Source organism: Hyla sarda, chromosome 9 (genome assembly GCF_029499605.1).
Source record: "Hyla sarda isolate aHylSar1 chromosome 9, aHylSar1.hap1, whole genome shotgun sequence".
Lineage (NCBI taxonomy): Eukaryota > Metazoa > Chordata > Amphibia > Anura > Hylidae > Hyla > Hyla sarda.
Window position 1 is genome coordinate 161,868,170 of NC_079197.1, and position 27,857 is coordinate 161,896,026.

The following is a 27,857-nucleotide window of genomic DNA, read 5'->3' on the forward strand; positions in this document are numbered from 1 at the left end:
CTGTGTCATGTGTCAGAGAAAGATACTTGGAGCTTGTCTGCAGTAATCAGAAGACATTATGGTGAATTCATAACAGGATAAAATGTATAAATATAAGAATAGATCTTTATAAAATTAGTGCAAGGATTTTTTAGATAAAAGCATTTTTATGAATACATGTTCTATCTGTTTTATCTTCTCCTAGTAAAGCTGGATGCTAATCAGCATAGCTGTCACTATGTGTGTCATTCATCTTTCACAGACTCCTGAATGTCTGATCCACTTCTTTGTCATTCAGGAGTCCGAGAAAGCTTTGACTATTTCAGCATGCTGAGAGTTGTAGTTTAGTAACAACTGAAGCTGCAATGTTTGTAAATAACTGTGTTAGCTGTTTTAAAACTACAGCTCCCAGCATGTCCACACATCCTTTATCTGTAGTTTTACATACACAATAGAAATCTCCGATACTGGATACCGGTATACTTTACGGCCGGTATCCAGTATGTTGTAAAACCTAGACTAGTCTGTCTGGCTAAAAGACAGGCGACCCCTAGTGGTGGCTATTTTGAGCTTGAATTTCAGGTGAAATGTCATATTATAATGAGTCCTGCAATATATGAAAAGTTTTTAACAATGACAGTGCCTCTTTAAGGTCAAAATGGGCCTGGTCCTTAAGGGGTTAAGGGTACGTTCACACTTACGCAGATTTGATGCGCAGGATTTTCTGCTGCAGATTTCAATGTAAACTAAATAACTGAACACAGCTTCCAATCTGCAGTTACAAATCCTGCGCACCAAATCTGCGCAGGATCCCGTATGTGTGAACGCATCCAAAAGAGGAATCCCAAAATATATGACATTTGAACCTGGAGCTTTGGGCCAAAGCAAACACCATAAAGAGACATCCACCCGACAGAGCAGGTAGACGAGTGTTCCGGGACACCAAGGGGGAGATTTATCAAAAACTGTCCAGAGGAAAAGTCGCCCATAGCAACCAATCAGATCGCTTCTTTCATCTTTAACAAGGCCTCTGCAAAATGAAAGAAGCGATCTGATTGGTTGCAATGGGCAACTGGGCCACTTTTTTTCTGGACAGGTTTTGATAAATTTCCCCCCAAATGTTTACACACAACATGTGTCCAGCCCACGGAGCGTGGCATCACCTGTAGAGGCCCTCAAGCCCACCTGACCATGAACCACATTTGGCTGTGGCACCATCACCGTTCCCTACACTGCGCCTCCATTTATGCTGTACACCAAACAAGAATTTGAGGTCACTGTCAAACAACTCTGCGTATCTCAGGATCCTAGACCTCTTAAATACTGGAATCACGGACATTTCATTTCTTCACATTAAGATAATGAGAGGAGTCTTTAAGATTCAACATTTAGAAAATGATATACGGTGTCTTAATTGCAGAAGTAATGTTAATCTTAAAGGGATTGTTCATCACTACGCAAAGTAGATATTATACGACATCTAATGGCGCACAATATCTAGCGCAGCTGTTACGCCTAGCGCTCCGGGTCCCCGCTCCTCCCCGGAGCGCTCACGGCGCCTTTCTCCCTGCAGCTCCCCGGTCAGCGCTGACCGGGAGCGCTGCCCTGTCATGGCCGTTGGGGATGCGATTCGCACAGCGGGACGCGCCCGCTCGCGAATCGCATCCCAGGTCACTTACCCGTTCCCGTCTCCTGCGGTCATGTGCTGGCGCGCGCGGCTCCGCTCTCTAGGGCGCGCGCGCGCCAGCTCCCTGAGACTTAAAGGGCCAGTGCACCAATGATTGGTGCCTGGCCCAATTAGCTTAATTGGTTCCCATCTGTTTCCTGGCTATATCTAGTCTCCTCCCTTGCACTTCCTTGCCGGATCTTGTTGCCCTAGAGCCTAGTGAAAGCGTTTTTGTGTGTTTATACCCTGTGTACCAGAACTTTGCTATCTCCCCTGACTACGAACCTTGCCGCCTGCCCCCGACCTTCTGCTACGTCCGACTTTGCTTCTGCCTACTCCCTTGTACCTCGCCTATCTTCAGCAGCCAGAGAGGTGAGCCGTTGCTAGTGGATACGACCTGGTCACTACCGCCGCAGCAAGACCATCCCGCTTTGCGGCGGGCTCTGGTGAAAACCTGTAGTGTCTTAGAACCGGTCCACTAGCACGGTCCTCGCTATCCCTCTCTGGCACAGAGGATCCACCTCCTGCCAGCCGGCATCGTGACAGTAGATCCGGCCATGGATCCCGCTGAGGTTCCCCTGCCAGTTGTCTCTGATATCGCCCGACAGATCGCCCATCTAACCCACCAGCTGTCGGAAGTGTCCACCATTGTGCGCCAACATTCGCAACTTCTTCAGCAATCATCTCCTTCGCCAGCTCCTGCACCTCCTCCGCTGCGAGTGGCCACTCCTAGCCTCCACCTGTCCTTGCCGGACAAATTTAATGGGGACTCTAAGTTTTGCCGTGGCTTTCTTTCGCAATGTTCATTGCACCTGGAGATGATGTCGGACCTGTTTCCCACTGAAAGGTCTAAGGTGGCTTTCGTAGTCAGCCTTCTGTCTGGAAAAGCTCTGTCTTGGGCCACACCGCTCTGGGACCGCAATGACCCCGTCACTGCCTCCGTACACTCCTTCTTCTCGGAAATCCGAAGTGTCTTTGAGGAACCTGCCCGAGCCTCTTCTGCTGAGACTGCCCTGTTGAACCTGGTCCAGGGTAATTCTTCCGTTGGCGAGTATGCCGTACAGTTCCGTACCCTTGCTTCAGAATTATCCTGGAATAATGAGGCACTCTGCGCGACCTTCAAAAAAGGCCTATCCAGTCGCATCAAGGATGTGCTGGCCGCACGAGAGATTCCTGCCAATCTGCAAGAACTCATCCATCTAGCTACCCGCATTGACATGCGTTTTTCTGAGCGACACCAAGAGCTCCGCCAGGAAAAAGACTTAGATCTCTGGGCACCTCTCCCACAGTATCCGTTGCAATCTACGCCTGGGCCTCCCGCCGAGGAGGCCATGCAAGTGGATAAGTCTCGCCTGACCCAGGAAGAGAGGAATCGCCGTAAGGAAGAGAATCTTTGTCTGTACTGTGCCAGTACCGAGCATTTCTTGGTGGATTGCCCTATCCGTCCTCCACGCCTGGGAAACGCACGCACGCACCCAGCTCACGTGGGTGTGGCGTCTCTTGGTTCCAAGTCTGCTCCTCCACGTCTCACGGTACCCGTGCGGATTTCTGCTTCAGCCAGCTCTTCTCTCTCAGCCGTGGCCTGCCTGGACTCTGGAGCTTCTGGAAATTTTATTCGAGAGTCCCTAGTGAATAAATTTCGCATTCCGGTGACCCGTCTTGTCAAGCCACTCCACGTTTCCGCGGTCAACGGAGCCAAGTTGGATTGCACCATACGTTTCCGCACGGAGCCCCTTCTTATGAGCATCGGATCTCATCATGAGAGGATTGAACTTTTGGTCCTCCCCAATTGCACCTCGGAAATTCTCCTTGGACTTCCCTGGCTTCAACTTCATTCCCCTACCCTGGATTGGTCCACTGGGGAGATCAGGAGTTGGGGGTCCTCTTGTTCCAAGAACTGTCTAAAACCGGTTCCCAGTACTCCCTGCCGTGACCCTGTGGTTCCTCCTGTTTCCGGTCCCCCTAAGGTCATTAAGGACTCTGCCTGCCACAGGAAATGCCCCTCCCCCCCTCCCAGTCCCGTCAGGCAAGCCTCTGTGCCACCCCATGGCCCCCGTCCTGGTGTCACACTGCCCCGTGCCAGGTCTCGCCCTCTGCCCTCTCTCCCCATTCCTACTCCTGCGGTTCTGCCTGCCGTTGAGGAATCCCTCCTTCCTTTCCCGGTGTCCTCATCCCAGGGGAGGCAGTTACCCGATAAAGAGAAGGGGAGACCTAAGGGGGGGGGTACTGTTACGCCTAGCGCTCCGGGTCCCCGCTCCTCCCCGGAGCGCTCACGGCGCCTTTCTCCCTGCAGCTCCCCGGTCAGCGCTGACCGGGAGCGCTGCCCTGTCATGGCCGTTGGGGATGCGATTCGCACAGCGGGACGCGCCCGCTCGCGAATCGCATCCCAGGTCACTTACCCGTTCCCGTCTCCTGCGGTCATGTGCTGGCGCGCGCGGCTCCGCTCTCTAGGGCGCGCGCGCGCCAGCTCCCTGAGACTTAAAGGGCCAGTGCACCAATGATTGGTGCCTGGCCCAATTAGCTTAATTGGTTCCCATCTGTTTCCTGGCTATATCTAGTCTCCTCCCTTGCACTTCCTTGCCGGATCTTGTTGCCCTAGAGCCTAGTGAAAGCGTTTTTGTGTGTTTATACCCTGTGTACCAGAACTTTGCTATCTCCCCTGACTACGAACCTTGCCGCCTGCCCCCGACCTTCTGCTACGTCCGACTTTGCTTCTGCCTACTCCCTTGTACCTCGCCTATCTTCAGCAGCCAGAGAGGTGAGCCGTTGCTAGTGGATACGACCTGGTCACTACCGCCGCAGCAAGACCATCCCGCTTTGCGGCGGGCTCTGGTGAAAACCTGTAGTGTCTTAGAACCGGTCCACTAGCACGGTCCTCGCTATCCCTCTCTGGCACAGAGGATCCACCTCCTGCCAGCCGGCATCGTGACAGCAGCTTGTTGGTTTGCATCATTGGCATAGACTAAACAGGTACACACCCCAGAATGTCAGTACCCACAGAGTGAGATTTATTCATAGCTAGAAGAATCGCATCAGAGGAGTCAAGAAAAGATTGAGGAAAAATGATTAGAAGTTATATAGCAGTCGTTATATGTGTTTACCTGACTATTCATATTGGTAAGAAATTCTCTACAGTATATATATATATTATGGTGTAGTGTATGAGGAGATGACACTGCTGTGTGTACTGTGCTGTGTATACATGTCATGGTGTAGTGTATGAGGCGATGACACTACTGTGTGTACTGTGCTGTGTATACATGACATGGTGTAGTAGTGTATGAGGCGATGACACTACTGTGTGTACTGTGCTGTGTATACATGTCATGGTGTAGTAGTGTATGAGGAGATGACACTGCTGTGTGTACTGTGCTGTGTATACATGACATGGTGTAGTAGTGAATGAGGAGATGACACTACTGTGTGTACTGTGCTGTGTATACATGTCATGGTGTAGTGTATGAGGAGATGACACTACTGTGTGTACTGTGCTGTGTATACATGTCATGGTGTAGTAGTGTATGAGGAGATGACACTGCTGTGTGTACTGTGCTGTGTATACATGTCATGGTGTAGTAGTGTATGAGGAGATGACACTGCTGTGTGTACTGTGCTGTGTATACATGTCATGGTGTAGTAGTGTATGAGGAGATGACACTGCTGTGTGTACTGTGCTGTGTGTACATGTTATGGTGTAGTGTATGAGGAGATGACACTATTGTGTGTACTGTGCTATGCATACATGACATGGTGTAGTGTATGAGGAGATGACACTGCTGTGTATACTGTGCTGTGTATACATGTCATGGTGTAGTAGTGTATGAGGAGATGACACTGCTGTGTGTGTACTGTGCTGTGTATACATGTCATGGTGTAGTAGTGTATGAGGAGATGACACTGCTGTGTGTACTGTGCTGTGTATACATGTCATGGTGTAGTAGTGTATGAGGAGATGACACTACTGTGTGTACTGTGCTGTGTATACATGTCATGGTGTAGTAGTGTATGAGGAGATGACACTGCTGTGTGTACTGTGCTGTGTATACATGTCATGGTGTAGTAGTGTATGAGGAGATGACACTGCTGTGTGTACTGTGCTGTGTGTACATGTCATGGTGTAGTAGTGTATGAGGAGATGACACTGCTGTGTGTGTACTGTGCTGTGTATACATGTCATGGTGTAGTAGTGTATGAGGAGATGACACTGCTGTGTGTACTGTGCTGTGTATACATGTCATGGTGTAGTAGTGTATGAGAAGATGACACTGCTGTGTGTACTGTGCTGTGTATACATGTCATGGTGTAGTAGTGTATGAGGAGATGACACTGCTGTGTGTACTGTGCTGTGTATACATGTCATGGTGTAGTAGTGTATGAGGAGATGACACTGCTATGTGTACTGTGCTGTGTATACAGGTCATGGTGCAGTAGTGTATGAGGAGATGACACTGCTGTGTGTACTGTGCTGTGTATACAGGTCATGGTGTAGTAGTGTATGAGGAGATGACACTACTGTGTGTACTGTGCTGTGTATACATGTCATGGTGTAGTAGTGTATGAGGAGATGACACTACTGTGTGTACTGTGCTGTGTATACATGTCATGGTGTAGTAGTGTATGAGGAGATGACACTGCTGTGTGTACTGTGCTGTGTATACATGTCATGGTGTAGTAGTGTATGAGGAGATGACACTGCTGTGTGTACTGTGCTGTGTATACATGTCATGGTGTAGTGTATGAGGAGATGACACTGCTGTGTGTACTGTGCTGTGTATACATGTCATGGTGTAGTAGTGTATGAGGAGTTGACACTGCTGTGTGTACTGTGCTGTGTGTACATGTTATGGTGTAGTGTATGAGGAGATGACACTACTGTGTGTACTGTGCTATGCATACATGACATGGTGTAGTGTATGAGGAGATGACACTGCTGTGTATACTGTGCTGTGTATACATGTCATGGTGTAGTAGTGTATGAGGAGATGACACTGCTGTGTGTGTACTGTGCTGTGTATACATGTCATGGTGTAGTAGTGTATGAGGAGATGACACTACTGTGTGTACTGTGCTGTGTATACATGTCATGGTGTAGTAGTGTATGAGGAGATGACACTTCTGTGTGTACTGTGCTGTGTATACATGTCATGGTGTAGTGTATGAGGAGATGACACTGCTGTGTGTAATGTGTTGTGTATACATGTCATGGTGTAGTAGTGTATGAGGAGATGACACTGCTGTGTGTACTATGCTGTGTATACATGTCATGGTGTAGTAGTGTATGAGGAGATGACACTGCTGTGTGTGTACTGTGCTGTGTATACATGTCATGGTGTAGTAGTGTATGAGGAGATGACACTGCTGTGTGTACTGTGCTGTGTATACATGTCATGGTGTAGTAGTGTATGAGGAGATGACACTACTGTGTGTATTGTGCTGTGTATACATGTCATGGTGTAGTAGTGTATGAGGAGATGACACTGCTGTGTGTGTACTGTGCTGTGTATACATGTCATGGTGTAGTAGTGTATGAGGAGATGACACTGCTGTGTGTACTGTGCTGTGTATACATGACATGGTGTAGTGTATGAGGAGATGACACTGCTGTGTGTACTATGCTGTGTATGCATGTCATGGTGTAGTAGTGTATGAGGAGATGACACTGCTGTATGTACTGTGCTGTGTATACATGTCATGGTGTAGTAGTGTATGAGGAGATGACACTGCTGTGTGTACTGTGCTATGTATACATGTCATGGTGTAGTGTATGAGGAGATGGCACTGCTGTGTGTACTGTGCTGTGTATACATGTCATGGTGTAGTGTATGAGGAAATGACACTACTGTGTGTACTGTGCTGTGTATACATGACATGGTGTAGTAGTGTATGAGGAGATGACACTGCTGTGTGTACTGTGCTGTGTATACATGTCATGGTGTAGTAGTGTATGAGGAGATGACACTGCTGTGTGTACTGTGCTGTGTATACATGTCATGGTGTAGTAGTGTATGAGGAGATGACACTGCTGTGTGTACTATGCTGTGTATACATGTCATGGTGTAGTAGTGTATGAGGAGATGACACTGCTGTGTGTACTGTGCTGTGTATACATGTCATGGTGTAGTAGTGTATGAGGAGATGACACTGCTGTGTGTGTACTGTGCTGTGTATACATGTCATGGTGTAGTGGTGTATGAGGAGATGACACTGCTGTGTATTGTGCTGTGTATACATGTCATGGTGTAGTAGTGTATGAGGAGATGACACTGCTGTGTGTACTGTGCTGTGTATACATGTCATGGTGTAGTAGTGTATGAGGAGATGACACTGCTGTGTGTACTGTGCTGTGTATACATGTCATGGTGTAGTAGTGTATGAGGAGATGACACTGCTGTGTGTGTAATGTGCTGTGTATACATGTCATGGTGTAGTAGTGTATGAGGAGATGACACTGCTGTGTGTACTGTGCTGTGTGTACATGTCATGGTGTAGTAGTGTATGAGGAGATGACACTGCTGTGTACTGTGTTGTGTATACATGTCATGGTGCAGTAGTGTATGAGGAGATGACACTGCTGTGTGTACTGTGCTGTGTATACATGTCATGGTGCAGTAGTGTATGAGGAGATGACACTGCTGTGTGTACTGTGCTGTGTATACATGTCATGGTGTAGTAGTGTATGAGGAGATGACACTGCTGTGTGTACTGTGCTGTGTATACATGACATGGTGTAGTAGTGTATGAGGAGATGACACTGCTGTGTGTACTGTGCTGTGTATACATGTCATGGTGTAGTGTATGAGGAGATGACACTGCTGTGTACTGTGCTGTGTATACATGTCATGGTGTAGTAGTGTATGAGGAGATGACACTGCTGTGTGTACTGTGTTGTGTATACATTTCATGGTGTAGTAGTGTATGAGGAGATGACACTGCTGTGTGTACTGTGCTGTGTATACATGTCATGGTGTAGTAGTGTATGAGGAGATGACACTGCTGTCTGTACTGTGTTGTGTATACATGTCATGGTGTAGTAGTGTATGAGGAGATGACACTGCTGTGTGTACTGTGCTGTGTATACATGTCATGGTGTAGTAGTGTATGAGGAGATGACACTGCTGTGTGTACTGTGTTGTGTATACATGTCATGGTGTAGTAGTGTATGAGGAGATGACACTGCTGTGTGTACTGTACTGTGTATACATGTCATGGTGTAGTAGTGTATGAGGAGATGACACTGCTGTGTGTACTGTGCTGTGTATACATTTCATGGTGTAGTAGTGTATGAGGAGATGACACTGCTGTGTACTGTGCTGTGTATACATGTCATGGTGTAGTAGTGTATGAGGAGATGACACTGCTGTGTGTACTGTGTTGTGTATACATGTCATGGTGTAGTAGTGTATGAGGAGATGACACTGCTCTGTGTACTGTGCTGTGTATACAGGTCATGGTGTAGTAGTGTATGAGGAGATGACACTACTGTGTGTACTGTGCTGTGTATACATGTCATGGTGTAGTAGTGTATGAGGAGATGACACTACTGTGTGTACTGTTCTGTGTATACATGTCATGGTGTAGTAGTGTATGAGGAGATGACACTGCTGTGTGTACTGTGCTGTGTATACATGACATGGTGTAGTAGTGTATGAGGAGATGACACTGCTGTGTGTACTGTGCTGTGTATACATGTCATGGTGTAGTAGTGTATGAGGAGATGACACTGCTGTGTGTACTGTGTTGTGTATACATGTCATGGTGTAGTGTATGAGGAGATGACACTGCTGTGTGTACTGTGCTGTGTATACATGTCATGGTGTAGTAGTGTATGAGGAGATGACACTGCTGTGTGTACTGTGCTGTGTATACATGTGATAGTGTAGTAGTGTATGAGGAGATGACACTGCTGTGTGTACTGTGCTGTGTATACATGTCATGGTGTAGTAGTGTATGAGGAGATGACACTGCTGTGTGTACTGTGCTGTGTATACATGTCATGGTGTAGTATATGAGGAGATGACACTGCTGTGTGTACTGTGCTGTGTATACATGTCATGGTGTAGTAGTGTATGAGGAGATGACACTGCTGTGTGTACTGTGCTGTGTATACATGTCATGGTGTAGTAGTGTATGAGGAGATGACACTGCTGTGTGTACTGTGCTGTGTATACATGTCATGGTGTAGTAGTGTATGAGGAGATGACACTGCTGTGTGTGTACTGTGCTGTGTATACATGTCATGGTGTAGTAGTGTATGAGGAGATGACACTGCTGTGTGTACTGTGCTGTGTGTACATGTCATGGTGTAGTAGTGTATGAGGAGATGACACTGCTGTGTGTACTGTGCTGTGTAGACATGTCATGGTGTAGTAGTGTATGAGGAGATGACACTGCTGTGTACTGTGTTGTGTATACATGTCATGGTGCAGTAGTGTATGAGGAGATGACACTGCTGTATGTACTGTGCTGTGTATACATGTCATGGTGCAGTAGTGTATGAGGAGATGACACTGCTGTGTGTACTGTGCTGTGTATACATGTCATGGTGTAGTAGTGTATGAGGAGATGACACTGCTGTGTGTACTGTGCTGTGTATACATGACATGGTGTAGTAGTGTATGAGGAGATGACACTGCTGTGTGTACTGTGCTGTGTATACATGTCATGGTGTAGTGTATGAGGAGATGACACTGCTGTGTACTGTGCTGTGTATACATGTCATGGTGTAGTAGTGTATGAGGAGATGACACTGCTGTGTGTACTGTGTTGTGTATACATGTCATGGTGTAGTAGTGTATGAGGAGATGACACTGCTGTGTGTACTGTGCTGTGTATACATGTCATGGTGTAGTAGTGTATGAGGAGATGACACTGCTGTGTGTGTACTGTGCTGTGTATACATGTCATGGTGTAGTAGTGTATGAGGAGATGACACTGCTGTGTGTACTGTGCTGTGTATACATGTCATGGTGTAGTGTATGAGGAGATGACACTGCTGTGTGTACTGTGCTGTGTATACATGTCATGGTGTAGTAGTGTATGAAGAGATGACACTGCTGTGTGTACTGTGCTGTGTATACATGTGATAGTGTAGTAGTGTATGAGGAGATGACACTGCTGTGTGTACTGTGCTGTGTATACATGTCATGGTGTAGTAGTGTATGAGGAGATGACACTGCTGTGTGTACTGTGCTGTGTATACATGTCATGGTGTAGTAGTGTATGAGGAGATGACACTGCTGTGTGTACTGTGCTGTGTATACATGTCATGGTGTAGTAGTGTATGAGGAGATGACACTACTGTGTGTACTGTGCTGTGTATACATGTCATGGTGTAGTGTATGAGGAGATGACACTGCTGTGTGTACTGTGCTGTGTATACATGTCATGGTGTAGTAGTGTATGAGGAGATGACACTGCTGTGTGTACTGTGCTGTGTATACATGTCATGGTCTAGTAGTGTATGAGGAGATGACACTGCTGTGTGTACTATGCTGTGTATACATGTCATGGTGTAGTAGTGTATGAGGAGATGACACTGCTGTGTGTACTGTGCTATGTATACATGACATGGTGTAGTGTATGAGGAGATGACACTGCTGTGTATACTGTGCTGTGTATACATGTCATGGTGTAGTAGTGTATGAGGAGATGACACTGCTGTGTACTGTGCTGTGTATACATGTCATGGTGTAGTAGTGTATGAGGAGATGACACTGCTGTGTGTACTGTGCTGTGTATACATGTCATGGTGTAGTAGTGTATGAGGAGATGACACTGCTGTGTGTACTGTGTTGTGTATACATGTCATGGTGTAGTAGTGTATGAGGAGATGACACTGCTGTGTGTACTGTGCTGTGTATACATGTCATGGTGTAGTGTATGAGGAGATGACACTACTGTGTGTACTGTGCTGTGTATACATGTCATGGTGTAGTAGTGTATGAGGAGATGACACTGCTGTGTGTACTGTGCTGTGTATACATGTCATGGTGTAGTAGTGTATGAGGAGATGACACTGCTGTGTGTACTGTGCTGTGTATACATGTCATGGTGTAGTTGTGTATGAGGAGATGACACTGCTGTGTGTGTACTGTGCTGTGTATACATGTCATGGTGTAGTAGTGTATGAGGAGATGACACTGCTGTGTGTACTGTGCTGTGTATACATGTCATGGTGTAGTAGTGTATGAGGAGATGACACTACTGTGTGTACTGTGCTGTGTATACATGTCATGGTGTAGTAGTGTATGAGGAGATGACACTGCTGTGTGTACTGTGCTGTGTGTACATGTCATGGTGTAGTAGTGTATGAGGAGATGACACTGCTGTGTACTGTGTTGTGTATACATGTCATGGTGCAGTAGTGTATGAGGAGATGACACTGCTGTGTGTACTGTGCTGTGTATACATGTCATGGTGCAGTAGTGTATGAGGAGATGACACTGCTGTGTGTACTGTGCTGTGTATACATGTCATGGTGTAGTGTATGAGGAGATGACACTGCTGTGTGTGTACTGTGCTGTGTATACATGACATGGTGTAGTAGTGTATGAGGAGATGACACTGCTGTGTGTACTGTGCTGTGTATACATGACATGGTGTAGTAGTGTATGAGGAGATGACACTGCTGTGTGTACTGTGCTGTGTATACATGTCATGGTGTAGTAGTGTATGAGAAGATGACACTGCTGTGTGTACTGTGCTGTGTATACATGACATGGTGTAGTAGTGTATGAGGAGATGACACTGCTGTGTGTACTGTGCTGTGTACACATGTCATGGTGTAGTAGTGTATGAGAAGATGACACTGCTGTGTGTACTGTGCTGTGTATACATGACATGGTGTAGTAGTGTATGAGGAGATGACACTACTGTGTGTACTGTGCTGTGTATACATGTCATGGTGTAGTGTATGAGGAGATGACACTGCTGTGTGTGTACTGTGCTGTGTATACATGTCATGGTGTAGTAGTGTATGAGGAGATGACACTGCTGTGTGTACTGTGCTGTTTATACATGTCATGGTGTAGTAGTGTATGAGGAGATGACACTGCTGTGTGTACTATGCTGTGTATACATGTCATGGTGTAGTAGTGTATGAGGAGATGAAACTGCTGTGTGTACTGTGCTGTGTATACATGACATGGTGTAGTAGTGTATGAGGAGATGACACTGCTGTGTGTACTGTGCTGTGTATACATGACATGGTGTAGTAGTGTATGAGGAGATGACACTGCTGTGTGTACTGTGCTGTGTATACATGTCATGGTGTAGTAGTGTATGAGGAGATGACACTGCTGTGTGTATTGTGCTGTGTATACATGTCATGGTGTAGTAGTGTATGAGGAGATGACACTGCTGTGTGTACTGTGCTGTGTATACATGTCATGGTGTAGTGTATGAGGAGATGACACTGCTGTGTGTACTGTGCTGTTTATACATGTCATGGTGTAGTAGTGTATGAGGAGATGACACTGCTGTGTGTACTGTGCTGTGTAGACATGTCATGGTGTAGTGTATGAGGAGATGAAACTGCTGTGTGTACTGTGCTGTGTATACATGTCATGGTGTAGTGTATGAGGAGATGACACTGCTGTGTGTGTACTGTGCTGTGTATACATGTCATGGTGTAGTAGTGTATGAGGAGATGACACTGCTGTGTGTACTGTGCTGTGTATACATGTCATGGTGTAGTAGTGTATGAGGAGATGAAACTGCTGTGTGTACTGTGCTGTGTATACAGGTGATAGTGTAGTAGTGTATGAGGAGATGACACTACTGTGTGTACTGTGCTGTGTATACATGTCATGGTGTAGTAGAGTATGAGGAGATGACACTGCTGTGTGTACTGTGCTGTGTATACATGTGATAGTGTAGTAGTGTATGAGGAGATGACACTGCTGTGTGTGTACTGTGCTGTGTATACATGTCATGGTGTAGTAGTGTATGAGGAGATGACACTGCTGTGTGTACTGTGCTGTGTATACATGTGATAGTGTAGTTGTGTACTATTTGTATCATTGCAGGTGACGCACTAGACTGCTATTCTTGCAGTGATTTCTGCACTGAGCCTCTTATGGAAACATGTAGTGATGGCGAAACCTGTTTCAGCATTGAAAAACAATTGGGTATGTAGCTTCAACCACAATGTAAAGCAGTGTTTACCATAAAGGGTGCCGTAGGTTGTGCAAAACTATAACTCCTAGCATGCCCGGACAGCCATTGGCATGCTGGCAGTTGTAGTTTTGCAACAGCTGGAGACACACTGTTTGGAAAACACCAATGTAGTTTTATGTAGTATGTTTCCTCATGTAGTGTCCCACTGAGTGTATTTTTATACTTTACAGTGCTGTGTTGTTATATCTGGTGTTATGCTGCCACTTACTGTTGTATTTTGGTATAGAACTTAAATTGGTTAAAAAAGTGAGGAATTAAAGGGATGCTCCGGAATTTTTTGTTCTTTAAATGTAAGACAGAGGCAGCAAAGTCTAGTTACTAATATACCTCCCAAACCCGTGTTTGGTGGCTGGTATCCAATTTTATTTGTCTTCCTTTGCCCCAGAAGGTAATTTTCTGCAGCCTACAAAATGAGTGTTGTCTTGTCTTGGACCTTTCCCAGCTTGCTGTGCGGCCCGAGACAATACATCTCAGGTGCTGAAAGGGGGCTTGGGTGCTCCGTCTGTTGTGTGTTAAGCCAGCCCCCTGATGACGTTAACGGCGCACATGTGTGTGCATTCATCATATTACAGATCCACAGCTTGTGTGTCAGGAGGGAAATAACTTACCTTCCACCTTAAAACAAAGGATCCTGGGGATTGTAGACTGAGGGAGGTCACAGAAACAGGAAGTAGGCAGTTCCCAAAAACATACCAGCAGCATGATTGGGGTACACAAGGCACAACTACTTACCACCAACTCAAGCCCAGATCATTGGTAAACATGTCCATTACTGTATGACACGTAAGTAATAAGCCTATCAGGCTGAATTTGTGGGAGGGGCTTTGGCTATTTAACAGCCGCCGACCCTGCCCTCTGTGCATATGCCGGGTTGGCGAAATTGCGGGGGTTCTTTCGTCGCGTACGCTGGGCCGTGTGTGTGGTGGTGCATGTGAGTGCCGGGTGACCGGCAGGTTTCACATTGGGGTGCCCTGGTCTGTATCGGTTGCCCCCCTCGCATGGCGGGCAGGCTCCAGCACCCAGCATGATAGGCAGGTGGCAGTTCTCAGCGGGGCGGCGTGTGCCCGGGCTGACTGTGTACCATAACGGCATCTGGGATCCGACGGCATCTGGCAGTGTGGCCGGAGCGGGGAGACGCGGCCCACGTGGGTCTCCTTGCTCCGGCGTCTCACGTGACACGCTGGACTCTGGGCGAGCGGAGTCACAGCGCGTCGGCGAGTATTCACGGCCTGACAGCGCAGTTCCGCTCGTGGGCAGCAGGTGGCACTGTATAAAAAAAAAAAAAGGAATATAATAATGGAAGTAAGAGTGTATGTGTGTGATGGGGTTGCTCTTCTGATACATGCACTATATCAGTCAGAGGTAGAGGTTGGTTTCATAATAATAATCATACTGACATCACAATATTATTGCTGTTTAAGCAGGCTGTGGGTTCATGGTGCACCGGTGTAGGTGCACGGGGCACCACACATATGCATCTTTTCTGTTAGGGGGTGGAGGGGGTGGGTGTAAAAAAAAAAAAAAAATAAAGCATGCTTGGGGTACCGGGTTTGGTGCATGGTGTAGATAAGTCGTAGTGTGGCTGGGGTAGTCATACGTACGGTGGGGGGGCTAGTGGGAGTGAGCCGTAATTATCTGTCAGAGGCGGTAGGCGGGATGCCAACTCATGTGGTCTAGAATACTGGTTGTTTCTTTTGCAGATTGGGTGGTCTGTATCCGGTTAGGTGGTCATTACGTTCCTGTTTCATTGCAAGACACGGCTATTGGCTACGGTCAGTACCAACCGTACGTCGGTTATTCATGCTATTCTTCTTGTTGCACGGTTGTCATCACGTTCCGCTAGTAGGCGCTAGTTCACGTTATCACCGTTTCAATACACAATACTCCCGCTACACTAGTTAAATGTTATGCACTGCAGCTGGTACACATAGGCGCTGAATCACTGCTTTTCTGACACGATCAGTCAGATAGGTTTCAGTGCGTCATTGCTACTGTCACGTATTCAGAGCATTCTCGTTACACGGGTAGTGATCACTGCTATCTTGACTCTTCTTCAAGGGTGACCACTTGCCTGCGGTGGTTGCTGACACGTCTTCAGAGCCATTGCTAGTTTAGTTAGGGACGGTGCATACTGTCATCTTGGCTCGTCGTCAGGAGGTGTTCACCGTTCTCCAGTTAGTTCATGGCTACACGTGTCATATATACATTCACGGTCAAGCTCACTGTCAGTTGTGTTTACACGCTCCAGGTGGACTCTGGGACTTGCACTGGCATTACGGTCAGCACTCATTAGTTTTGGCACCGTTTGTACGTTTTACTCACGCTTAGCAGTACGCTCAATATTAAGCATGTGTTCGGTTATCCGCAGGTGTTACAGTCGGTTTCCGTTTGGTTCATTCGACTTGCTGTTGTGTTACAGTGGCGGTAAGGTCAGTCAGGGTTCAGCGAGAGGGGTACACGTTTCAGTCAGGGTTCTCATTATTACCGCTTTTTGTTTCCCCGGCACCCGTTACGGCCCGGACAGGTCATGTCTCACGTGTCATCAGACATAGAGGACCTGATGTCAATCCCTGAGACGGCAGCTAGGAGCTCCGTGCGAGGGTCGTCCTCCGCTGCAGCATACAGAGCTTGGATGATCCCCAAGCTAATGGAGGAGTTGCACAAGAGGGCAATTCCGTTCCCAGCAACCGCCCGTAAAGCGGATTTATACAAGCTCCTAATGGCTGATCAGGGTGCTAGTGGCAGTCAAGAGGGGACCTCGAGTCAGCCCATCCTGTCCGAACTTCATTCTATGATGACTTCCATGTTGGTCAGGCTGGAGTCTCTTGAGAAAAGGGACATTCAGGAGCCTCCAGCTCCAGCAGTACCATTAGTGCCGGCTCCAACACCGGTGTCTGCCCCAGTACCGGAAGTCAACCCAGGTAGGCGCTCAGGGCCACCAAGGGTGTCACCGGTCCACTTTGTCCCAGCGGCCCTGAGAAAGGACATACTGGAGGGGAAGGACATTAATTTGGCTTTGCTTCTGATGTCTGCCTTTGACGTGGAGGACACTAGAACTGTAGCGTGTGCTGATTTATCAGTTGTCCTTAAGAGCAAGGACACCAGGCTGAAGCAAAAGTTAAATATCCACGAATTTGTGATCGCCTTCAGCAAATACAGGGAGGTTATATGCTCTGTCAGGCCGGAGCATAGGGAGGAGCTCGACCTGTATTTGCTGAGGGTTACCAAATATGCTTACAAGTATGGTGGGACCCACTTCTACGATTATCATAGAATTTTCTCGGCCATGGCAGCGGTGGCTTACAGCCAAGATGAGTAGTTTACAGATTGGAGCATTGAAGATTCGCAGATGTTCTGCAGCCACTTTGCGAATCTCAAGTTCCCGGCATGTGCCTCCTGTCAATCAATCACGCATACCACTGCGTGGTGTGCAGGGCTTGAACAGCAAGGTGACCAAAGTGCTGCCAGACTTTCCACCTCCACGGATAGTTCCTCGAGGTCCGCGCCTTCCGTGGACAAGTTGGGCCGTCCAGTACACTACCTCGGCGGCTCACAGATATGCAATAATTATAACATGTATTCTTGCAATTATAGAAATTGCAGGTTATTGCATGTCTGTTTCTACTGCTTCAGTGCACATCCGGGCTCTGCATGCAGCCAGAAAGGACCAGCATGACTAGGTGGGGTACGCACCCGGTCCTTGCCGCACTGCTCATGGACCACCCAGACCCGGAATGGGTGCAATGGTTGGTCAACAGTTTTGACAGGGGCTTCCACACCGGTATGGTCACTCTGCCGCAATCCACATACGAATGTGACAATCTGCTGTCTGCTGTGCATGTTCCCGATGTTGTCACCGAATTAAAATATGCAGAGCTAGTGAAAGGTTACATGATTGGGCCCTTTGAAGTTTCTCCTTTTGCTTCATGGAGGGTCAGCCCGGTAGGGGTGGTGACAGGCAAGTTCAGTGGGAAGAAGAGGATGATATTTGACGTGTCGGCTCCTCACGGGTCAGTCATTCCCAGCATCAATTCTCTCATCCCATCCGATGAGTTTAGTATGCAGTACTCATCCATAGACCAGGCCATACAGGTCATCTTGGCACTCGGTCCAGGGACCTGGATGGCAAAGGCAGATATTACGGATGCCTTTAAGTTGCTTCCTTTGCACAGGGACCAGTGGCAACGGTTCAGTCTCAAGTGGAAGAGTTCATACTATTTTGCCACCAAGTTGACGTTCGGATGCAAAAGCAGCCGGTGGCTGTTTGGCCAACTGGCCCAGGCATTGCACTGGCTGCTGGTTAAAGTCTCGGGATGCAGCCAGGTCATCCATCACCTGGATGACTTTCTTCTGCTCTGTCGCCCGAGGGAAGAGCCGGACCAGTTGGTCAGATTGCTTAAACTGTTTGCAGATATTGGGGTGCCGGTGTCTCCTAAGAAAACGGTTGGTCCAGCCAAGTGCCTCACCTTTCTGGGAGTAGTCCTAGATTTGGTATCCATGCCAGTTGAGTTTGCCCACCAACAAGCTCAATCGTATCAGGGACACCATCCACAAGTAAACGGTCTCTCGTGTCACGACCAAGGTCGAATTGCAGACCTTGTTGGGCATGCTTGCATTTGCTATGAGGGCAATTCCGCAGGGCAGAGCCTTTGTGTCCAGAATCTTGTCTCTGCTGCATGGGGTCCCACAACAACACAGCAGGGTTTCTTTAGATCACCAAGCCCTGGCGGACCTGCACATGTGGGATAGATACATGGCGCAATGGAATGGGACGGCTATGTTTGTCCCGCCGGCCTCAGAGTTGTCCCCCAAGATCTGCACCGATGAGTCTTCCACCGGTTATGGTGCAGTGTGGGGCAGCAGGTGGATGGCGGGACAATGGTCCAGACAAGTGTTGACTTTGGCGGGCTTTGGCAGCACATCGGCACTTTTTGAGGTTTTCCCCATTGTAGTGGCGGCAGTGGTATGGGGCGACAAGTGGTCAGGGCAGACGGTGGAGTTTCGGTGTGACAATCAGGCGACAGTGGCTATAATTAACAAGGGCAGTTCCAAACATGCCACTGTCATTAGTTTTGTGCGTAGGTTAGTTTGGGTGTCCTTGCAGCATAACTTTAACTTTGTGGTCAGTCACATACCAGGGGTGGACAACACGGCTGTAGATGCTCTGTCCAGGGCTAATTTCCATCTCTTTTCGCAGGTGGCTCCGCAAGCAGAGGCGGTAGGAGCACAGGCCCCATGTTTGGCACAATTAATCTTGGACTGAGCTACTACACACAAGTGACCCAGGAGTTAATGTCCGACGCCTTGGCACCCAACACCAAGAGGGCTTATCAAGCAGCACACAACACCTTCAGTTCTTATCTATCTCAACACAGTATTCCTTTCTCCTATGACACCACTGTCATTCTATCTTTTATCGGTTTCTGCCACTCTGCATCTATCTCACAGCACCATTAAATCTCACCTTTCGGGCATACAGCATTTCATTTCTTTATCTCACCCAGACAGGCCATCCATATTGTCATCTCAGGCCGTCAAGGCCGCGCTCAGAGGGGTGGTGGCTCGCAGCTCTACAGTGCTGCCTCTCAGGAGACCTATCAACGGTGAACTGTTCAGAGCCATGTCCGGCGCATTAGCCAACAACCCGTTTGGCTTTGAGCGCAGCCTGATATTGAAGTCCGCCATACATCTTGCGTTCTATGGCTTCCTTCGGCCTGGTGAATTTTCATGTGCCAGGCGGGGCGCGGCACACTTACAGAAAGCTCACTTAAGGTGGCAAGGTTCTTGGTTTCACTGTCTGTCACCAAAACATGCAGGTGGGGTGCTGTGGTTAAGTTTTTCCCTTCAGGCAACAAGTGGTGCCTGGTGGCGGTGGTGTCACAACTGGCTCTTACTACTTCTTTATTCACATCTCACGTCCGTACATTGATTCGCACATTAGGGTACAACCCCAGGGAGTTCTCAGGTCACTCATTTCGAATAGGAGCAGCGTTAGCGGCTTCTAGGCACAAGGTGCCGGTACATGTGATCCAGAAGTTGGGTAGGTGGCGCTCTGACGCGTACACCACTTATGTCCCAGATCCCTCAAGGGAGATGGCAGATGCATTTCAATATTTGGCATTATAAACAAATATTAATTAATTACCCTAAATGGTGGTGTATTTTTGCCCTCTAAAGGCGGACCCTCGGCACGGTTTTCAGGCACACCTCAACCGCTGTTCTAAGTCATAGAGTTTAAGTGTTAGAGCTTTCTTAATCTAGTTTCTTTCAGGTATCCTTGGCAGGAGGTAACAGGTAAGCTCATGCACGGTAAAAAGTCCTGACCACAATTACTAAAGTCACCCACCACATCTGCTCATACATTGATATGTAGAAGTTGGACGCCAGAGAGTAGTTAGTTAGTAGGGGTGTGAATCGTCAAGAATTTGGCGATTCGATTCGAATCGCGATACCAGTGTGGCGATTCGATATATCCCGATATATCGCGATACCATCTAGGTGACGATACATCACGATATATCCCGATACATCGCCCACCTGGGAGCATCCATAGATCCCAATAGACGCCGCTGTCAGCTTTGACAGCGGCGATCTAGTACTCCGGTGCGCACTTTTCTCATTTTATCCCGTCCGGGCTGCAAAATAAAAAAAAACGCACTTTCTCTTACCGGCCAACGAGCTCCCGGAGCTCCGGTACAGTCCGGTACAGGTGTTCGGTCCCCGGGCTGTATTCTTCTTACTTCCTGTTAGCCCGGCACGTCACACGGAGCTTCAGCCTATCATCAGCAGAGGCGGGACATCGCTGCGGCCGGTGATAGGCTGAAGCTCCGTGTGACGTGCCGGGCTAACAGGAAGTAAGAAGAATACAGCCCGGGGACCGAACACCTGTACCGGAGCTCCGGGGGCTCGTTGGCAGGTAACATAAAGTGCGTTTTTTTTTTATTTTGCGGCCCGGACGGGATAAAATGAGAAAAGTGCGCACTGGATACTCCTTTAATAGCCAGCCGCGGCGATCACTGCATGCTGGCTATTAGCGGCGGCCCCCGGCTACTGAAATCAGCCGGGGGTCGCAGAGTGCGGAGCGGGCACGAGTCGGAGCCCGCTCCATAAACCCAGAGCGCCACCGTGTCAGATCCGGCCTGCCCGGCTCCACAAATGTGGAACTTTTATCTCCTGATGCCCAGGAAATGCTGTTCCGGGCGTCAGGAGATACAAATTCCACATCCCTAAAAGAATCGATTCAAAAATATTTTGAATCGATTCAGTATCGGCAAATGAAAAAATTGCGATTATCGCGAGAATCGATTTTTTCTTACATCCCTATTAGTTAGGACTGCTCTTTATCCACCAGAGCTAGGGGAAGTCTTGAGTAGTCTGCCTAGAGGAACGATATGTCAATGTTTTTTTTCTGGGATAAAGAAAACATTTGTTATATTCCTGTGCACTGGAAAAATGAAAAAAAAAACCTTCATACTCAACCCCCCTCCCCCCCCATCCTGACAAGTCTTCTGGTCCCCTATGAGGTCTTATTTCTCATTAAAAAAAATAGAACTGCCCCCTAGCCTACTGATTTGCCAAGTGGGCATAAAATGTTATCAAAAGGAGAAAGAAGTGGACCATAATGGCATTAGAAAGGAGAAGTGAGTATGTGAGTTTTTTTATAATTTTTTTTAGTGCACAGGACGTTTATAGGGGTACTCCGCTGCTCAGCATTTGGAACGCTTAGAGCCGGCACCGGGGACTCGTGGTGTCAAAACCCCGCCCCCTCATGACATCAAACTATGCCCCCTTTAATGCAAGTCTCCCATAGTCTTGCATTGAGGGGTGGGGCGTGATGGGAAAAGGGGGCGGGGCTGTGATGTCAAGGGTCCCCGGCGCCAGATCTAAGCGTTCGGAACATTGTGTTTCGAACCCTGAGCAGTAGAGTACCCCTCTAACCATTATCCACCTCATTCGGGCAGCAAGTTTGGTGCACTGGTGGAGCTCAAGGGGCACGCTGAGGTCACGGCTGAGGCTTCTCCAAAGCTGCTCACAGCCGGGGTGGAGTGAGGAAGCAGCCGTAATGCCAACGTGCTCCTGAAGCTTCTCAACTCTAACTCATCTAAGGACAGGTGGCCAGGGCCTGTACCCTGTGACCACTCAGGGCCTATATACCCTGTGACCACTCAGGGCCCATATACCCTCTGACCACTCAGGGCCTATATACCCTCAGACCACTCAGGGCCTATATACCCTCTGACCACTCAGGGCCTGTATACTCTCTGACCACTCAGGGCCTGTATACCCTCTGACCACTCAGGGCCTGTATACTCTCTGACCACTCAGGGCCTGTATACCCTCTGACCACTCAGGGCCTGTATACCCTCTGACCACTCAGGGCCTGTATACCCTCAGGGCCTGTATACCCTCTCAAGGCTTCCTTAGGCTATGTTCACACGGCAGCATTTCCAAGTGCAATCAAAAATTCAGCTGGGAAATTCTGCAAAATTTACTGCACATTGTGTTAAATGGTGATTCTGGTGTCCCAGTCGCATGGCAGAATTTCCGCAGCAGAAATTTTGCTTTCCGGATTCTGCAAAAACATTGAACATGACTTTAAATTTTGCAGAACGAAATTGTGGGATTCCACTGGAATTGCGGTGGAAATTCAAAGTCCTATTAACTTCCATGGAATTCTGCAGAAAGCTTTGCAGAACGGAATTTGAGCGGTATTACAGAATTTCCACCATGTGAACATATCCTTACAATGATCTGCTATGGAGGTTGTAGTACTAACTTTAACCCCTAGTGTGTACATATCCTTACAATGATCTCCTATGATGGTTGTAATACTAACTTTAGTGTTTAACCCCTAGTGTGTACTATTTTTGTGTCCTCTCTGCAGTGTTTGGCAATTGTTACATATTTCGGGCTCATTCACACTATAGAATCTATGGAGATTCTGTCTGGAGCGGGCACGGCAAAGCAGGCTGGTTCTGGGACCGCTCGGAAATGCTCAGTTTCAATAGACGGCAATGCATTTCAGTGCTGATTTAGCTGAAAGAATGAACATGTTTACTATGGGACCCAGAATCTCCATAGTGTGAATGGTGCAGCAGAATCCCTTTAACCCCTTAAGGACTTAAGGTTTTTCAGTTTTTGCAAAAACGCCATTTTGTAACTTTTGGGGGCTTCCGTTTCTACGCAGTGCATATTTCGGTAAAAATGACACCTTATCATTATTCTGTAGGTCCATACGGTTAAAATGATCCCCTACTTATATAGGTTTGATTTTGTCGCACTTCTGGAAAAATCATAACTACATGCAGGAAAATGTATATGTTTAAAAATGTCATCTTCTGACCCCTATAACTTTTTTATTTTTCCATGTACAGGGCGGTATGAGGACTCATTTTTTGCGCCGTGATCTGACGTTTTTATTGGTATGATTTTTGTTTTGATCGGACTTTTTGATCACTTTTTATTCATTTTTTAATGGTATAAAAAGTGACCAAAAATGCGTTTTTTGACTTTGGAATTTTTTTGGGCGTACGCCATTGACCGTGCGGTTTAATTAATGATATATTTTTATAGTTCGGACATTTACGCACGCGGCGATACCACATATGTTTATTTTACTTTTTTTTACACTGTTTTATTTTTTTTATGGGAAAAGGGGGGTGATTCAAACTTTTATTAGGGAAGGGGTTAAATGACCTTTATTAACACTTTTTTTTTACTTTTTTTTTGCAGTGTTATAGGTCCCATAGGGATCTGGATCTCAGGCACGGAGCAGTCATTCGCCGATCGGACACCGAGGAGGCAGGTAAGGGCCCTCCCGGTGTCCTGTAAGCTGTTCGGGATGCCGCGATTTCACTGCGGCGGTCCCGAACAGCCCAACTGAGCAGCCGGGTCACTTTCACTTTCACTTTAGAAGCGGCGGTCAGCTTTGACCGCCGCTTCTAAAGGGTTAATACCGCACATCGCCGCGATCGGCGATGTGTGGTATTAGCCGCGGGTCCCGGGCGTTGATGAGCATCGGGACCGACGCGATATGATGCGGGATTGCAGAAAGTTAAACAGATTTGTAAATTACTTCTATTAAAAAATCTTAATCCTTTCAGTACTTATGAGCTTCTGAAGTTAAGGTTGTTCTTTTCTGTCTAGGTCCTCTCTGAGGACACCTGTCTCGGGAAACGCCCAGTTTAGAAGAGGTTTGCTATGGGGATTTGCTTTTAAACTGGGCGTTTCCCGAGATACGTGTCATCAGAGATCACTCAGAAAAGAACAACCTTAACTTCAGAAGGACATAAGTACTGAAAGGATTAAGATTTTTTAATAGAAGTAATTTACAAATCTGTTTAACTTTCTGGAGCCTATATTAAAAAAAAGTTTTTTCCTGGATAACCCCTTTAAGGCTAAGTTTCCACTTGTTTTTTTTTCTTGCAGTTTTTGGAGATCTGTCACTGCAGTTTTTAAGCCAAAGTCAGAAGTGGATCCATAAGGGAGGAGAAGTGTAAGTCCTTCCTTTATATTTCCTATTCCTACACTTTGAATACACTTCTTTTCTTTGGCTCAAAAACTGCAGTGGAAGTTTTCCAAAAACTGCCAGATAAAAACCAAGTGGAAACTTAGCCTAAAGGGCTTTTTACCAGGAATAGAAAACCAGAGCTAATTTCTTCCAAAAACAGCGCCACCCCTGTCCTCAGGTTGTGTGTGGTATTACAACTTGTGTCCATTCACTTCAATGAAACTAAACTGCAATACCACACACAACCTAAGGACACTCAGATAGTCCGTACTGTGATTGGCTCTTAGACTGTGGATGTAGGCTGTTTTGTGTAACCCTTTCAGGCCTTATGGTACAGCAGGGTCGGGGAACTAACACAACATAAAGCATATAATCATCTGTCAAGTGATAGTACTCATCCGATACCCAACATTTACCCCATGGACTTGCTGTGATGGTTGCATTGTTTTCGCTGTGTTATATACTCACGCCTATGTTACCTTTACAGGTGAGCACCTAGCAAAGGTCAAAGGTTGCCTTGCTGAGGACCGCTGCAACACCACAGTGGGGTCCTCTGTTAGACGGTGCTGTAATACAGACCTGTGCAACAGTGGAACAGTCCCAGACGTCTCCTCCATGGTCTCCTTTGGACTGATGATTATGATGAACGTCGGCCTATTCTGTCTGTGATGAAGATCATTATCATTAAAGGGGTACTCCGGTGAAAAACATTTATATATATTTTTTAAATCAACTGGTGCCACAAAGTTAAACAGATTTGTAAACAATAAACGTGGAAAGGCGGGAAAAGGAGAGGGCACACAAAAGGGTTAATTCACGTGTAGTAGAGATACAGCGTAGTATCAGTGGCCTATGACAACGTCTCCTGCGGGGTGCACATACGAAATGTATGAAGTATCAATATATGCAATAAAGAAAGCACGTACGTGCACTCACCGCTCGGCGGAGACAGCTCGTGTGGGAGTCCGGTTCACGGAAAGCTGGATCTCGGCTTCGGCGCAGGTAGATGGGCGCTCGGAGGCTACGCCGGCTGTTTCACACGTGAATGTGTGCTTCTTCTGGCCTCAAAATGACGTCATCGCGCCTGGTATTTAACAGCAGCAGAGCGTGGTAACCATGGTGATTGTAAACGGCACCGACAGAAAGAGAATAAGGTCAAAAAGGAACCAACAACCACATGCATGTGCTGAAGTAGAAGAGAGAAGAAACCAACCAAGTTACGGGAACACCTGGAAAGAAAAAATAAATGAGAACACCTAAAACTAATGAATATAAATAGTATCAGAAAAATAGAACCTAACCAGCAAAAAATTATTAAAAATAATTAATGAATATTAAAGCAAAAGTGTAAAGTATAGAAGAGCGAGAATTATATAAAAAAGGGAGACATGACTTCTCGATCATTAACCCCTTAAGGACCAGGCCATTTTACACCTTAGGACCGGAGCGTTTTTTGAACATCTGACCACTGTCACTTTAAACATTAATAACTCTGGAATGCTTTTACCTATCATTCTGATTCCGAGATTGTTTTTTCGTGACATATTCTACTTTATGTTATTGGTAAAATTTTGTCGATACTTGCATCGTTTCATAGTGAAAAATTTCAAAATTTGCTGAAAAAATTGAAAATTTTGCATTTTTCGAACTTTGAAGCTCTCTGCTTGTAAGGAAAATGGATATTCCAAATAAAAAAATTTTTTATTCACAAATACAATATGTCTACTTTATGTTTGCATCATAAAATTAATGAGTTTTTACTTTTGGAAGACACCAGAGGGCTTCAAAGTTCAGCAGCAATTTTCCAATTTTTCACAAAATTTTCAAACTCACTATTTTTCAGGGACCAGTTCAGGTTTGAAGTGGATTTGAAGGGTCTTCATATTAGAAATACCCCACAAATGACCCCATTATAAAAACTGCACCCCCCAAAGTATTCAAAATGACATTCAGACAGCATTTTAACCCTTTAGGTGTTTCACAGGAATAGCAGCAAAGTGAAGGAGAAAATTCACCATCTTCATTTTTTACACTCGCATGTTCTTGTAGATCCAATTTTTGAATTTTTACAAGGGGTAAAAAGAGAAAATTTATACTTATATTTGTAGCCCAATTTCTCTCGAGTAAGCACATACCTCATATGTCTATGTAAAGTGTTCGGCGGGCGCAGTAGAGGGCTCAGAAGCGAAGGAGCGACAAGGGAATTTTGGAGAGTACGTTTTTCTGAAATGGTTTTTGGGGGGCATGTTGCATTTAGGAAGCCCCTATGGTACCAGAACAGCAAAAAATCCCCACATGGCATACCATTTTGGAAACTAGACCCCTTGGGAAACGTAACAAGGGGTAAAGTGAACCTTAATACCGCACAGGTGTTTCACGACTTTTGCATATGTAAAAAAAAAAAAAATTTTTTTCACTAATATGTGTGTTTCCCCCCAAATTTCACATTTTTGCAAGGGTTAAAAGCAGAAAATACCCCCCAAAATTTGTAACCCCATCTCTTCTGAGTATGGAGGTACCCCATAAGTGGACCTGAAGTGCACTACGGGCGAACTACAATGCTCAGAAGAGGAGTCATATTTGGCTTTTGGAGAGCAAATTTTGGTCGGGGGGCATGTCGCATTTAGGAAGCCCCTATGGTGCCACAACAGCAAAAAACCCTCACGTGGCATACCATTTTGGAAACTAGACCCCTTGAGGAACGTAACAAGGAATAAAGTGAGCCTTAATACCCCACAGGGGTTTCACGACTTTTGCATATGTAAAAAAATATATATTTTTTTTCACTAAAATGTGTGTTTCCCCCCAAATTTCACATTTTTGCAAGGGTTAATAGCAGAAAATACCCCCCAAAATTTGTAACCCCATCTCTTCTGAGTATGAAGGTACCCCATAAGTGGACCTGAAGTGCACTACGGGCGAACTACAATGCTCAGAAGAGAAGGAGTCATATTTGGCTTTTGGAGAGCAAATTTTGCTCGGGGGGCATGTCGCATTTAGGAAGCCCCTATGGTGCCAGGACAGCAAAAAATACCCACATGGCATACCATTTTGGAAACTAGACCCCTTGAGGAACGTAACAAGGTGTACGGTGAGCATTTACCCCCCACTGGTGTCTGTCAGAACTTTAGAACAGTGGGCTGTACAAAATTTTTAATTTGCACAGCCCACTCTTCCAAAGATCTGTCAGACACCAGTGGGGGGTAAATTCTCACTGCACCCATCATTATATTCCGTGAGGGGTGTAGTTTCCGAAATGGGGTCACATGTGGGGTTTTTTTTTTTTTGCGTTTGTCAAAACCGCTGTAACAATCAGCCACCCCTGTGCAAATCACCTCAAATGTACATGGTGCACTCTCCCTTCTGGGCCTTGTTGTGCGCCCCCAGAGAAGTTTGCGCCCACTTATGGGTTATCTCCGTACTCGGGAGAAATTGCATTACAAATTTTGGGGGGCGTTTTTCCCTTTTACCTCTTGTCAAAATGAAAAGTAAAGGGCAACACCAGCGTGTTAGTGTAAAAAATTT

The 27,857-nt window shown here is 46.6% G+C and overlaps 1 protein-coding gene across 1 annotated transcript; it reads left to right on the forward strand.

Moving 5' to 3' along the window:
- Positions 1-4,601: 4,601 nt before the first annotated feature.
- LOC130291801 (weak neurotoxin 9-like) lies at positions 4,602-25,096 on the forward strand. The gene is made up of 3 exons (XM_056541082.1): positions 4,602-4,762; positions 13,672-13,773; positions 24,820-25,096. The coding sequence occupies exons 1-3, from the start codon at positions 4,708-4,710 to the stop codon at positions 24,999-25,001; spliced, it is 339 nt and encodes a 112-aa protein (XP_056397057.1). The 5' UTR covers positions 4,602-4,707; the 3' UTR covers positions 25,002-25,096.
- The last annotated feature ends 2,761 nt before the right edge of the window (positions 25,097-27,857 follow it).

Coding starts and splice junctions, on each gene's coding strand:
- LOC130291801 (XM_056541082.1), top strand. CDS start 4,708: ATGATTAGAAGTTATATAGCAGTCGTTATATGTGTTTACCTGACTATT. Junction 4,763..13,671: donor TTACCTGACTATTCATATTG/GTAAGAAATTCT, acceptor GTATCATTGCAG/GTGACGCACTAGACTGCTAT. Junction 13,774..24,819: donor CAGCATTGAAAAACAATTGG/GTATGTAGCTTC, acceptor TTACCTTTACAG/GTGAGCACCTAGCAAAGGTC.